The 15,418-nt window shown below is 45.5% G+C and overlaps 1 protein-coding gene across 4 annotated transcripts in view; it reads right to left on the reverse strand.

Annotated features, from left to right (window-relative positions):
• Nucleotides 1–15,418, reverse strand: part of LOC143024761 (uncharacterized) — a 271,674-nt gene that overhangs the window by 105,067 nt on the left and 151,189 nt on the right. For all 4 annotated transcript variants that reach the window (XR_012966299.1, XM_076183888.1, XM_076183902.1 and 1 more), the window contains exons 6-9: nucleotides 10,853–11,081; nucleotides 9,350–10,330; nucleotides 7,628–7,900; nucleotides 7,317–7,513 (exon numbers count right to left, since the gene is read on the reverse strand). Coding sequence is in view for 3 of the 4 variants with exons in the window: in XM_076183888.1 (XP_076040003.1) it covers nucleotides 7,317–7,513; nucleotides 7,628–7,900; nucleotides 9,350–10,330; nucleotides 10,853–11,081 (1,680 nt within the window). In the remaining variant the exon portion in view is untranslated. The remainder of the gene's footprint in view (nucleotides 1–7,316; nucleotides 7,514–7,627; nucleotides 7,901–9,349; nucleotides 10,331–10,852; nucleotides 11,082–15,418) is intronic.

Here is a 15,418-nt window from a genome sequence, read left to right on the forward strand (position 1 = left end):
GTCTCTTTGTTTTCTTCAGAATTTAGGGGTCAGCGAGGTGTGAGGAGAAGTGGATGCCAACATGCGTCAACTAACGTATTCATAATCCATCCTTCACGAAAAGAAGACAACCCTTCCACAGACAACGGGAGCAGAAAAAGAAGTGTTAAAACAGGAGGGGCAGAGGAAGGAAGGGAAAAACACTAAGAAAAAGGAGACGAAAGAACTGGAAGCAGCTGACAGAGAAAGAGGGTGTACTGCATGAAGTCCAAAGACTTAGAGTACTGGATCTGGGTTTGTCTATAAGGCCGAAAGACATGGATGAACCGTGAGACGGCACAACAGCCCTGGGCCACTGCAGACACCGAAACAGTAAAGTAATAAAGCCAACAGATGATTCACCACAGTCTTGGTGAACACTCACATAAAAATAAAGTTCATTTGTACTCTGTGCGTCCTCTGGCAGGAAATGCACAAAATGAGTTCAAACTTATGATGACCCCACTGGCGGCGGGGTCGGAGCGAAGGCACAGATGACGCTTCCAAGACAAGTGTTAACCGACTTTGACTAAATACTTGGTCAAATGAAGTTCCTTGTCCTTTTGACTCTCAATAAGAACACGATGAAGCTGGTGACTTACTTTCAAAGTATTAGCTGAGATTACTAGTCGCGAAGTCAATTGTGATACATATTAGCAAATATGAATTCATATATAAGACCATATATGTATGCACATACAATATACACATTAAATGTGTGTAAATGACATGAGCATCTCGTTTTCCTACAATTGTCAAGGCTATCTCTGAAGAACCCGACTAAGTGGAAGGGGAAGAAGACGAGTAATTTCCTCGTCGCCATCATCGCCTCTCTCTAGGCGGCTGGGAAAAACGGCGCTGTGCAGAAAACTCCAAAGTCGGATACTATAACAACTGTAAGAATGAGCATAGATACATATATCAACGGTTTTTCCCTCTTACAAGGGAAGTAGCCAAAGTCAAGGGCACATATATCCACTCCCACCCATTCCACTCCCATTCGCCACTCTCCCTCCCCCCTTTTCTTGGCTCCTCCTGGATGACGGGTCATCCCTGCTTCTCACCCACTGCCCTGGGTTAGAAGCAATGTAGCAAGCAACAGAGCCAGAGCCCTTACATGTCTCAGTGCCGCCGCCGCCCCTACAGGGGGGGGCAAAGTTCTCAGTGACGCCCCCCTTCCCCTTCCTTCACCACCACTTCCCATCTCCACCATTCCTTACTGGCTATTATAGCTATTGGCTTGCCAAATAATTAAACGAATTGTAAATATGTTATTTAATGTCCCTTTTGCAGAAAGAATAAGGAAAAAATATTTCATATTCTGCTTATTCTAACACAAAATTCGTATATTACGGCAATATGTTCGGGGCTTCTTTGACCTTTTTCTATTATAACTATTTTGTCAGCCTTGTGGGCGGCATCCCCAGACTAGAATTGCCTCCCCCCCCCTTTGTGCCGCCCCAGGGTATGTGCACCCTACCCCCACCCCATGTGAAGGCCCTGGTCACAGTACATCCACAGCAAGGCCGCTTCATTTAATAGGCGACCCCCTCTCCGTCCCCTCATACAGAAAAAGAGAAGACGGGGAGAAATCCCTTCGGGCTGTGTCAAAATATCATTCACAAATACTCCCTCACCACCCACCCACCACCCCACTCAATCCCTTCCATATATCACAGCATCATCCATACACAACCATTCTCTTCTCACCCGTATCTTCTGTCTTCTCCCTTCCTTCCTCAACAGATATTCTCCTCTTTCTCAATGCCTCTTTAACCCCATCCATCCATCTCTTCCCTGGTCGGCCCCTCATGTTCCCTCCTCCCACCTCTGCCTTCCACACCTCTTTTACTAATCTTTCTTTACTCATTCTTTCCATGTGTCCAAATCACCCCAATACTCTTTCATCAACCTTGTTTCCCAACTCCCTTTCCACCTCCGCTCTCCTCTTCAACTAGTTTCTCAATCTATCCAGCTTAGTAACTCCTACCATACTTCTCAGGCATTTCATCTCACATTTAAACTCTTCCTCTCTTATGTTCCATGTTTCTACCACACACAGTGCTGTCGGCACAATCACTCCATAAAATATCCTCTTAGCATTCATTCCCAAATGTCTACTTCTCATTGCACTTTTTAATCCCCCATGGCATTTACTTGCTTCTCTCAATCTACATTCTATCTCCACCTCTACTCCCCCCTTTCCCGCCACATTCGCACTCACGTATCTAAAGCCATTTACTCCAGTTTCTCTCCCTTAATACTTCCAATTTGCTGCCACATACTCCCCTTGTATATCTCACCACCTTACTTTTACCCACATTTATCTTCAACTTCCTTCTTTCCCACAACTTCCCAAACTCCGTCACTAACTTCCTTAATCCCTCCTTGGTCCTGCTACAAGCGCAGTATCGTCAGCAAACAACAACTGACTTATCTCACATTTTTCTATTTCTTTTAACCATTTCCATTACATATATACATTATATATATATATATATATATATATATATATATATATATATATATATACACAAACACAGAGAGGGGGGCTTAGGGGCAGAGGGAAAAGGAGTGGGAGAGGAAGACGGAGAAGACCGAGTGCGATTGGGAGGGAGGAAGAAAAGGAGTCAAGCACAGGGTACTATGACGCAGTAGATACATGTTATATGGTCGCCTTCCCCACCGAACACCTCAGTGGTTACCTAAGGGCCCAATCACACCAAGCTTACGACCTATTTCCGACCACCGGCGACCAGCGGCCCGTTGCAGGTAGTCTTTGGAAGTCGCTAGTAGTCGTTAATGATATAAATAGATAGATATATTACAACACACACTGAATAGTCCCCAGTGCATAGATTTTCATCTTATCAACCCCATTAACTTTTTCTATTTCAATTCCTTGCATAGGCTTTGTGTCGCCGACCGATCACTTGATTTTCGGTCGAAGGTGGTCGGAAACAGGTCGTAAGCTTGGTGTGACTGGGGCTTAAGTCCGTACAGCCACCGCCGCCAAGCTCTCTCTCGCCGAGGACGTGGGTTCTATTCCAGAGGAGAATTAATGAAGAAGGAATGCAGAACATAGCCCACAAAATTCCCATGGCGTGTTGGTGTCGACCTCGCTTTACACCAAAGGGTAACTGGCTTCAAATCCAACAGTTGGGTGGCTGTTACTTACCCTGGCAGCCCGAACACAGAATAATAATAATAATAATAATAACAATAATAATAATAATAATAATAATAACAATAATAATAGTAATAATAATAATAACAACAATAATAATAATAATAGCGACAGGATCGAATCACGCATGGCTGGTGAGGGGACCAGTGCCGTTGTCTGAGTGCAGGTGGGGACGACAGAAAAGTTAGGCAGTAAGGAATTATTTGCGCGGTTCCTGGGTACGTTAAACAGGATTAGGGAAAAGGGTGGGGTTTCTACTGTATGTTGAATCCTTCCGAGGCAGTTGGCTGTATGTGGGCTATTGCAACGAATTGTAAGCTAGCAAATTATTGTAAGGGTAATGGATGGGCATTTGTCGACAACTGGGATTGCTTTTACGGCAAGAATTATCTATATATAAGGGAAGGGATGTTCCTGTCACCAAAAGTATTTTGACTCCTTGCTGAATCCTTTGAGTGAGAAGTAGGCATCCTGCATTTTTTTTTCCGGGTAGAATACGTAGGGGTCGAGGGAAGACTTTTTGAAAAATAGTTTGGACAAGAGAAATAGTTCATAGAGGGACTGTGAAAAGAGTCACTTAAACAAGTGGAGGGAGGAGAAACTATGCGTTTACTATATAAACAGCAGAAGTGTAATGAATAAAATGATTTGTTGAAAGATAAAGCATTTGTAAAAGAACTTGATGTTATAGCTATTACTGAATCCTGGATCAATATGGCGGACAGACGTTTCCTTCCGGAAATCGAAATAGAGGGATATAGGCTAATTCACAAGGATAGCGTAGGCAGAGGGTGGGGAGGAGTGGCAGGGTTCGTTAAAAACAAAGCAAAATGTATTATCAAGAACTTGATTAAGGAAGAGGTAAGCGCGGAATCTGTTTGTGTGGGGATTATAAGCAAGACAGAGAAACTTATCATCGGAGTTCTATACAGACCTAACCTTAATTTAAAACAGGCGGAAATCCTGTTTCAACAAATTCGCAGGGTGTCCCAATACTTTGAGCATCCCCTTCGATTCGGCAGCTTCTTTCTGGTCTTCCACCACAAAGATCAGAAGAACACTCACTGGACGCTGAACACTTACAGGGTTCACCCTTTGCAAACGTTAAATCCAACCCATCATAATGCATACAATTACAATCAAGTACCAACAATAAACTAAACTCATGATCAAGTAAAGTATATTTCCTTAGGTGTAAGGTCAAAATATTTGTACATACTTTTGCTCACTACATCTAAACAACAATCCAGTCTCTGCTTACAGATAATTCTAAAGGTTATTACAATTCGACAGGCCAGAATATACGTACTGACTTTTATTCTGACAGATAGGTTTGTGTGTATGCAAGGGCAAGCTTAAGCAAGTTGAAAACTTTTACTGGTTGAGGTAAATGCACACCGTATCACCTATAATGCTGCCGGCGATGACTGTGGCTATGCACTGGAGGCCTAAACCCCCTGAAACTTTGCTCAACCACATTGACTTGAAGGCTGGGCAAGGACGCAGGGGGGCTGGGCCGCCAGGAAATCTGGGTGCGTCAGGGATAACAAGTCTTGCAGGCGCGAAGAAGTGCAGCTTCTGGTATGCGGCATGGCAAGGTCAGCAGACAAAGAAACGCACCTTCCGGTACCAACACTTGGTCCTTTTACGACGTATGGAGAACTCCCTGCCGCTTTCGAGGCTCTCTTGACGAAGCCATGGTGTCCACTCCTTGATGTCATTTATCTTTGAGCAAATTATTCGCTTTTATCTAAGGTCTCCCCCTCTTCCCATTCTTCCTAAAATCTACTCTCCAATTTCCCAAAATTCCTCTCCCTCCGTCTCCAGGTTTCCACAATCCCAGCCCCTCAATGAATTCCGAAAAATCGAAATATTCCCTATCCTAAATCTGCCTAAAATATCCAAGATCCCTTTTACAGTCCCCCCCCCCCGAAAAAAAAAGCGGGTCACTATCCTAAAGGAATAGAGGAGAAAGAGTGAGAGGAGAAAGAGAGAGAGAGAGAGAGAGAGAGAGAGAGAAAGGTGGGGGTTAAGGAAGAAATAAAGAGAAGACAGCGACGGGCGTAGGTGGGTGTGCATTCACGAAGACACACTTCTACGGGCGCACGTGGGCGGGTGAAATGACAGGCGAGGCAGAGGGGCGCCGCGCCGTCTGAATGTTTACTGCCGAGGATAAAAGTCGTGTCGTCCCTCCTGAATTTAATTATGCAAATATTATTCTCGTGGAGAAGCACATTAAAGGTATCTCTAAGTTCAATCGTATTACAGCAAAGTATCTAAGTTGCATTTGTATTATTAAATACAAAAGATCCAAAACGTGTTTCTGTCACCTATTGTACGATTACATCCAACATGAACAACGTTGTACTTCGGGATACAGCATCGATGAAGTTATTTTACTTTCGGTAACATTGGGGCAATTTACATTTGGAATCGCTACCTGCAGCCCTCTCTCTATCGGACTCGATGAAGTGTTCAGATACACCCACCTGTCCAATGCATGACGAACGACTGCTACAACCCTTCCCCCTATACAATTCTAAGCTTTCTATCAAATAGTATACTTAAAAGGAAACCCAGCCTATATATTTGATTACTCATTTTTTTTTTAATTTTCATGAAACTAACGTCTCTAATAATAGTGTTCGTTGTTGAAGACTCCAGAGAGCAACGGCTTTCGAAAGTGCGCACATTAATCAGCAATAGGTGCCGCAGAGAGGGAGCTGGAACATGTGAATCTCGTGGCCCGCTCCTAGGTCCCTTCCGCAACGAGCGTTATTTTTCTTCTAGCTGTCGTCAGGCTATCTTATTCAGCTGTAAGTGATATCTTCGTTTACAAAGGGGTTGATCTCTATATGCCATGAAGTGCTAATGCCAGACGGTTTTATTTGACTTGAGGGGAATCCCTGGTTCAGAATGGGCTAAGACTATCTCGACTATACACTTCTCGTGCCAAAACGTGCCTTAAAGATTTTGATCTAGCAAACGGCTGACGAATTTATTCGTCTTGATGACGCTTTTATCTTACAATAAAGTGTTTAAAGAACTACTATAGCATAAAGTCGTTCCACACTGATTAATCATCATTCCTGACTTCCCCACATCACTGTACCCATTTATCAGAGATGTAAGCACATTACAGAAACATTTGTACATACACGTGTACGCGAGTACATCATCATGGGTAGATTATGAACACATGCACGCATGCATGCACGTGAACACAAACACACACACACACTGAGGTGAAGCATACAATCAGAATTAAAAAAGAAAAAAAAATGTTCGAACTATAAAAAGGACGGGATGTTACGAGTTTTGATTTGTTCCCGTAAAACTTGTTTAGACAGCCCACCTCAACACAGGCGTACTGCTCCCTTTCATTCCTTGATCATTACGCAGATGAGGCAATGATTTACTTCGCACCTGCTGCTGACGTCAGGGACCCATCGCCTACCAGCCTAGTTCCCGAGCCCTCTGATAACGTCAGTCAAGCCGTCAGACTCCGCATTTACCGCTATCACAAACCACCAAAAAGAGAGATGCCGCTCGAACCTGCTGTTGGCGACCCGAACACCCGCCTAAATATTCGAACGCTATGTCAAGGATTCAGAACTCATTATTTTCGCGCCAAAACTAACGCGACAACGAGGGGCTGTCGCATCAGTGACGCCGTCTGTCGCTGAAAGCGCACGAAATGGTAGCACCGCCAGACGCACACCCGAGTTTGTTGTGGAAGTTATGGAGGAAGTTTTGGCCACAAGACCGACACACCTGAAACTTTGCTCACCTTGTCATCATCCAGGGTTGAGCAAAGGATCAGGCCCGTCCGAAATCGGCTTTCTTTGGCTTCAGATCTCCGTAGACTTTCTCTTCTGACTTTCAAGTTTCCCATTTTCAACGCATTTGGAACAACTCCGATGAACACAACAAACTATAGATCCCAAGTGCATAAAATCAACATAATCGAGCAAAACCTAGAAGCAGAATTAGGCTAAAACCTATACCTAAAAAAGGAACAAAGGAAACATATCTTTATGGCTAACTTATAAAAAGACCCACGCTGTGAAGTCCTGAAGCTTGAATTATACAAATAAACAAGGTTACTCACCATATAAGCACGCATGCAGACACCTTGTACTTCATATTGAGGATTTTCGAGAGTTCCAACTGCACGTGTAGACTCTGCATCACATGACTCTCGGTCACCTCGAACTCGTAGGCAGCGATGGACTGATCCGTCACGGTGCCCTTCCTCTGGTAGTAGTAGTCCTCCCCTAGCAGGTTCTTGGAGCGCTTTAGAGTCACCTGACCACCAAAGAAAAAATCAACTTGAAGAGAAGACCCTTACCGTTCTGGAGTCAATCTGGTTATCACCATATAAAGAATTGTTCACCAAATAGCCAGGGCATGAGCTCTCACCTCAACGAACACGGGTTTCGTTATATGCCAGTCGAACTGGATGTACGCCACTTGTGAGCTGATAGCGGCGTTGGTATTATCAAAGGGCGTGTAACTCATGACAAGACTGAGGACTGTTCGAGGGCCATGCGGAAGGCTCTCGAGGTCAAGGACGGTAAAAGAGACGTCATGGTTCCACTTATTAATACTATCCGCTAAGGTGATATAGCCTTGGAAGTCCATATAATCCGAGGAATATTTCAGAGGCTTTTCGTTCAGGAACCTTGTCTTTACCTACGAAAAGAAAGTTACAGATCTAAAAATGCGTCTATACATGAAAATAATCGAAGAAAGATATAACAAATATACATATATATATACCAAAGTTTTTTTCCCCTTTACAAGGGAGGTAGCCAAAATCAAAGGCACACTTCCACATATTTCATCCCCACATACTACACCCCCATTCACCACCCCTCCTTTCCTCTTTTCTTGGCTCCTCCTGAATGACTGGTCATCCCTGTATCTCGCCCACTGCCCTGGGCCAGAAGCACTGTAGCATCATCCATAAACAACCATTCTCCATTCATCCCTAAAATTTATCTTCTCCCTTCATCAACAAACATCCCCCTCTTTCCCAATGCTCCTTTTACCCCATCCATCCATGTCATCCTTGGTCACCCTCCCATGTTCACTCCTTCCACCTCTGCTTTCCACACCTCTTTTACTAATTTTTCTTCACTCATTCGTTCCATGTTTCCAAACCATCCCAATACTTTCATCAACACTATATCCCAACTCCCTTTCCACCTCCGCTCTCTTCCTCACCTCCTCGTTTCTCACTCTATCCAGCTTAGTAACCCCAACACATTTAAACTCTTCCTCTCTTATGTTCCATGTTTCTGCCCCATACAGTGCTGTCGGTACAATCATTCCTTCATACAATCTCTTCTTAGCATCCATTCCCAAATGTCTATTTCTCATTACACTTTTTAATCCACAAAGGCATTTACTCGCTTCTCTCAATCTACATCCTACCTCCACCTCCACTCCTCCCTTTCTCACCACATTCGCACCCAAGTATCTAAAACTTTCCACTTCCTCCAGTCTCTCTCCCTTAATACTCATTTCCAATTAGCTGCCATCCTCTCCCCTTGTACAACTCATCACCTTACTTTTACCCACATTTAGCTTCAACTTTCTTCTTTCACACACTTTCCAAAACTCCGTCATTAACTTCCTTAATCCCTCCTCTGATCCCGCTACAAGCGCAGTGTCATCACCAAATAACAACTGGCTTATCTCCCACTTTTCTCCATTTTCTTTAAACATCTCCAATCCCTGGACCATTACCCTTGCGTTTATCTCTCGTACCAGCCCATCCATGTATAAATTGAACAGCTAAGGCGACATAACACACCCTTTGCGAAGTCCCACCTTTACCTCAAACCACTCATTCTCTCCATTTTTAATTCTAACACGGGCTCTACTACTCTCGTAAAAATTCCTGACTGTTCTTAGCAGCTTTCCTCCTATCCCATATATCTGCAATACCTCCCACAGTACCTTCCTGTCTATCCTATCACAAGCATTTTCCAAACACATAAAGGCCCAAGAAACATCCTTACTTTATCCTATAGCTTTCTCACATATCTGCCTTACCACAATAATCTAACAAATATACAAGAAAAATAAAAAATTAACACACTGTCAGATGTTAACAGAAAATCTAAAATTGCAAACCTCCTTCTTCATGACACAAAGTAGCTCAAAAATGATGGCCTTGGTGTAGGTGAGGTCGACGAAATCCCAGTCGAAGATTTCCCGCTGCTTCCTCAGTAGTGTCGAAGTCAGGAAAAAGAACTCTGCGACAACTTCGTTTCGCATTGAAGAGTCATACTCCCACAAGCTCAGGTGTCGGTTCCCAGCGTTACTCATCGCCCTTATCAATTTCCTGAAGGTCCTGCTCGAGATGTAATCCTCCACCTTGGACACTTCAGACAAGGCAGACATGACCTGTAACACTTCCCACTCGTCTCGCACCGGCATCTGCTCAACTATCTCAACAAGGTGGCCCCGTGCGCAGGATTTTAAGATGTTAAACTTTGTGTAGAGCTCGATTTGGCTGTCGAACGAGTCAGACCTCGTCGTGTGCAGCTTCGAGGCCAGAAGGAGCGGGCTGATCAACTTCAACTCCGTAGTGAAGGAGTCTTCGGGCGACTGAGTCTTGAAGTGGATAGTCTCTTTGCATTTCTGGTAGAAGAAGATGGCCAGAATGTTGTCGAAGACCGTCTGACTCACGGCGGACGTAGGTATGAGGTTGAGCTCGTAGGCAAGCGCCCGGACGCGCTGGAGAACGAGAGACGGGCTCTCGATCTCCATCCTGGAGATTTCCTCGAAAATGGACTTGACTCCGACTCCGTTGTTATGTCTGGGGAAGACCTGGACCTTGCGCACCAGCTGCTGGTCCCAGGCCACCCCCTTCCCGTCCACCACTTTGATATAGACGAAGATATTGTAGTTAGTTTTCCGTATCCCGGAGGGAAGTGAGAAGTCGAAGTCCGGACGCGACCCATGGTAGAAGATGGTCCGGTTGGGGTTGATGACTCGGTGCTCGTGAGCGTAGCTCCACACCGTCATCACGGGGTGGTACTTCCCGTCCACCTCCAGACAGGACGCCCGAAACCTTCCCTCCTGTTTCAGAGGCCTTACGGAACAACCGTCCTGTTCAGAGAGAATTTGGGTTGAATAAAGAGCTAAATATATAGATAAAAACACACACACACATTTAAATATATATATATATATATATATATATATATATATATATATATATATATATACACACACACACGGGGGGGGGCTAATTTTTTTTATTTTGTTCTGGCTACCGGCAAAGGACTTTACTCAGCTGCGGATGTGGCTCCAAAATCTTCAAAACCTATTTCCATTATCTTGTTAGGCATTCTTTGCCTTGACAATTAACTTCTCTTATAGTACACTGTTAGAAAAATGAATATAATTACTTTCAAGGACTTCACACTAATAGGATGCAACGTTTCTGCCCAATCAGAAAGGGAGAGGGGTTACGGCTGACAGATTCATTTAGATTGTGTATATATTTAGAAAATTAATGAGAATTGAGATAACATGTGAACGTACAAACACGCAAATTGGGAAAGAATGGAAAATAAAGCCGACTAAGAGACCTTTAATCCATGAAACAGAATTAAGTGACACACTTACGGCCGTGGGCGCTGAGGAGAACTTCAAGAGCTCCTTGGCTTTTCCTTTCCTGCCCGTAATTTTGTTCCTGGTGTTCAGGCTGAGGAGGTACGTGAAATTCTTGACAAGGGTGTCGGTATACAGAACGAGAAGCCGCTGGTGGACACCCGTTGAAGTCATGCCATTGAAGCCTAAGACGACCATACTCGGCTCCTGCGTCAGGAAGGGCTCTCGCACCACCAGGGGGAACCTGAAGGGGGAAGAGCATGGGAGATTAATAAAGTTGTCAGGAAATTCCAGAGGAAATCTTTATCTATAATGGGGTACAACAATGGTAACGCATTCGAACGCATGATGTCACTTGTATTAACCTTGTTAGCCCTTTCTCCCGTAGCTGGTGCTAAGAGCAATAAATCATATAAATTCGTCAATAAATAAAACAATCAAGGGATTATTCGAGACATGGTCGACACACTATATTGGCGTTGGCACTCACACTCACATCTCATTGAAACTATTGATACACTCTAACGAATGCACATTCCATACCGAAGCACGGCTTTGTATCTCGGTAGCACGTTAGACGAAATCCAAATTCCTAGAGCTAATCCACATGACAGTGTAGACAGGCAGCAATTAATTCGTCTAATAGAAATTTTTGTTGAGGGTGATGTTACTTTCTACGTTGATCATATTCTTGCAGATGGTTTCTTTAGACCTAACTATTCACCGCAGTGGATGGTCTAAAATCCGCAGACCTTTTCCGTAGGCGTTTATAATCTCCTATCTGCAAGAAACTATCAACGTGGAAATTAGCATCACCTTCAACAAAATTTTATCACAAAAAAAAAAAAAAAAAAAATGGAGAGCATTTTTTCGACTTCCTGCAAAGCTGAGAACGAAGTCAATAGCGCAATGAATGCTGAGAACCTAACGGCAAGCAGAGGAGGGTAGGTCCGATACTCACATAAGGGTTGGTTGCGACACCCTACCCAGGAGTGGTCCAAGGGTGGGATTCATCCCCCCGCCCTTAACACACAATCTTTATTCACCAACTTGGACCTACTTGGCGGCGACATTTCCCGCGTCGTCCGGCTGAGAAACCCTAAACTCGCAGCAGAAGTCTCAAGTTGGAAAATAAGGAAGCTGAGGAAGAAAACTTCCGAGTTCTGAGAAAGTGCGGACGTCTGTCCTCCGCTTCCCTCATCAGTCCTTCCTTGGTCCGCAGTGTGACGTCACCCCTCCCGGGGTGCGCGCAGGGAGGCCGGCCGGACCTCATCATCACCCCCCCCCCCTGCCCTGCCCTGCCCTGCCCTGCCCTGCCCTGCCTTGGGTCGAGTGGCGCGTGGCTTTGGCACCGTCAACCCCCAGGGAGGAGGGGGGGGGGTCCTCCGTCTCCCGCGCCCAAGGATTCATTCCTCCTCTGTAGTAGTACGCAGGGCGGAATTAAAAACATCTTCTTGATACAAAAAATTGTCCTCTCATTTCCTTCACTTACAGACTGACCACGAATAAATAGAAAAATGAAATAATTTTGGAGGAAAACAAAAACAAGAAGGAAAAAAAAAAGAGCGGGGAAAGAGGTGGAGAAAGAGGGATAGAGAGAGGATAATATGATGGAAATATATATATACGAAACAAAGAAGGAAAACGTAGCAGCAAATACAGTGAAGCTGTTCTCTTACCCCTTCCCTTGCCGGATAAAGTGAAGGCGCATCTCGGTAACACTAGGGAATAACGTGGCCCTCTACCCCCTCCTTACCCTCTACTACTAGACAGCGAGCGACGATGAGAAGGCGAGTGGGAACCGGTTCTCGCGCGCTTTTCTTTGTTTTCCGTTTTTTTTTTCTTTCTGTAGACTGCCGAGATCGGCATCTTTACGTAATAGCTGGTTACTGGAATACAAAGACGAGCGTCTACTTCCATAACACGTAAAGAAAGCCACGTGTAATGCAAATACGGTTGCGATGTACATACTAATAGGTAAATAAGTGATAACTCACTCACCCACCCCCAACACATACACTCGCACACGCGAGGACACACTACACTTGCATTACACACTATACATTCATACATTTGTACATATAATTATATATTAGCACAGTATAGTGTACGGCACTACTTTCTTCTCTCCACAACTTCTTACGGAAAACTGGACAAACTATCAAAACCTTGGACTAGCCAAACCAGGACGCGAAATGTAAAGGCACCACCACGACGGCGGCGGCGGCGAGTGTGCGTGCACGAGGACCGAAGCTGTGGTGAACTAGTCCGTCCATCCATCCGAACAATGTCCGTGCACGCACACACGGGTGACTACAAACTAGCGCATGCTTCCACATACTGTATATTCAGGTACTCCTGACCTAAACATGTGTGCACTTGTATTCCCAAATGTAAGCTGAAGCGGTGGCGGCAGAGGCCAAGGCGAAGAGGCCAAGCGAGGCAAGGCGAGGCAAGGCGAGGCGAGGCGAAGCGAGCGGGGAGGACCAGGCGGCCGGGGCCCGGACTTGAGAGGCTCGGAGCCGGCCGACTCTGTCTACACGCGTGCGTGCGTGCGTGCGAGTCAACCCCTCCCCCCCCACACGCGCGCGCATGCACACGCATACACATACACACCCCGCACAGACACACACATACACATTCACACACAAACACACATACGAAGATACACACACGAACATACACATGCACACACTCACACAAACGCAGTCACACACACACACATACACACACACGCACACGCACGCATACAGTCATCACCTGGCTTTTACAATCCCCCAGAAACTCTAACTGTCGAGAGCCCGCGGCACAACAGGGATGAAGAGCACGCCATCTATTGTCGGGAGATAAAGGTACATCCTGCCTCTGTGTATTCAACATGAATAATCTAAAAGGGTATTTCCTGCCCAGTGCCCTTGGGGAACCGCCGTCAACTCGTGGCTAATGAGAGATTCACAGCTCGCGGGCGTGCTCCATGGCTTCCTTGGCAACACCCCCCCCACGCCCACGCCCACTCTCGCGCTCGTCTGAAGGTGCACCTCCCTTCCCCCTACCCGCTCCCCACTGGCAGCAGCACATTCTCCTTCATCGGAGTCAGCCCCTCCCCCTTTAGTATCTCCATTCGACCTACCCCCCCGCCTTCGTGGTAGAGTCCACTTGTCCAACCTCTGCTTCCTGGCAATCAACTCCATACCGTTCAACGGCATTACCTGTCACGCCGACGACGGAGTTTGAAGGTCGTGTACCCTCACTGTGGCCACGCCACAACACAATGATAGGAATGATACCCTTACATCAATGGACGAAAAGACTGCAATACGTATTAGTCACGTGTGAAGGATGGAACTGCCCAAAAGGACCCCTCCTTCCTCTTACACTAGGTAAATGGAAACTAAGACGTGGAAAGCTTATGCAAATGTTACGGGGCTTTACTTGTGAAACCTTAAGTCCCTTTGCGCGATAAAGCTTAAGTCCTTGAACAATAAAGTTTGGAACCTTGGACAATAAAGTTAAGCTTCCAATGCTTATCTGTGCTTACGAGTAACAAGTTCGATTAGTGTATGGCCCAACAGATATCCCTACAAGCTTAAGGTAGCATTGGCAGACCCACACGAGGTAAGGCTAAAGGCTTTGGTGGAGCTAAGCGTCTCCTGAGGATAAATTTGACCAAACCAGGTCTCCTACAAAAAACCTGTATCCGAGGTTAACCCCCTTCATAACCGTAACGAAGTTCACAAACTTTGGTCCATAAAAAACAAATACTTTTATTCTTCGACTTAAGGAAGTCTGCCTTTAAAAGACTAGTACGGCCTCGTATTTCAATCCGCTACTGCTACGCTGACGAACTTTCCAGATTTTGTTCTGGCTAATTCTAAGCGATACCCTCACCCAAGCGAGCTATGGGAAACCCTGCGCTGAAGGAGCGGTCCAGTTGGAGTGTCATGGGAGTGAACAACACCTGGGTTGCAGGGAGACAGTTAACTAACGGTCGCGCACGAGAGGCAAAGCCGAGGCGGCACGGAGGAACGAACAACCTTCAGGCTCCTCGAGGAGGGGCACGTGGTCCCCCCCCCCCTCCCGCAGGAAGGAAAGGATCTAGTCGCACCATACTACGCGTGTGCGAGTCGGGCCAACCTTCGAGACGGCAGCACAGCTTGTGGCAAATGATCCCCCCGCCGATTTCATTCCGAGGCTGTGCCACTCGCATGAAAGTGATCCCGATCGGTCGAGCCCCCCCCCCCAGGTAAGTCGTTTTAAACTTGCCAATACATCATCTACACAGTCTGTCGCAGTGTTGAAAAGGCTGGCACAAGGCTGTCAGCTTTTGAAATTTGAGTTCCATAAACGTGAAAAAAAAAAAATGATCGTTTCTGTGACTGTCAGTACAGCCGTAGATTATTCAGAAGCTTCAGCATTAAGAGCCCGGAAAATGTTGAAAAGAACTAATACAGGAATAAACAACAAATGTAGCACAGGAAGGCCATGAAGACATAGATACCGGGTATTCTACATATACACAGAAAACTAGCGATAATGATATAAAACGAAAGACTAGCTGATTTAAACTGAAAATATTTTGTT

Source organism: Oratosquilla oratoria, chromosome 1 (assembly GCF_046742065.1).
Source record: "Oratosquilla oratoria isolate Oo_2021 chromosome 1, ASM4674206v1, whole genome shotgun sequence".
NCBI classification, from domain to species: Eukaryota; Metazoa; Arthropoda; class Malacostraca; order Stomatopoda; family Squillidae; genus Oratosquilla; species Oratosquilla oratoria.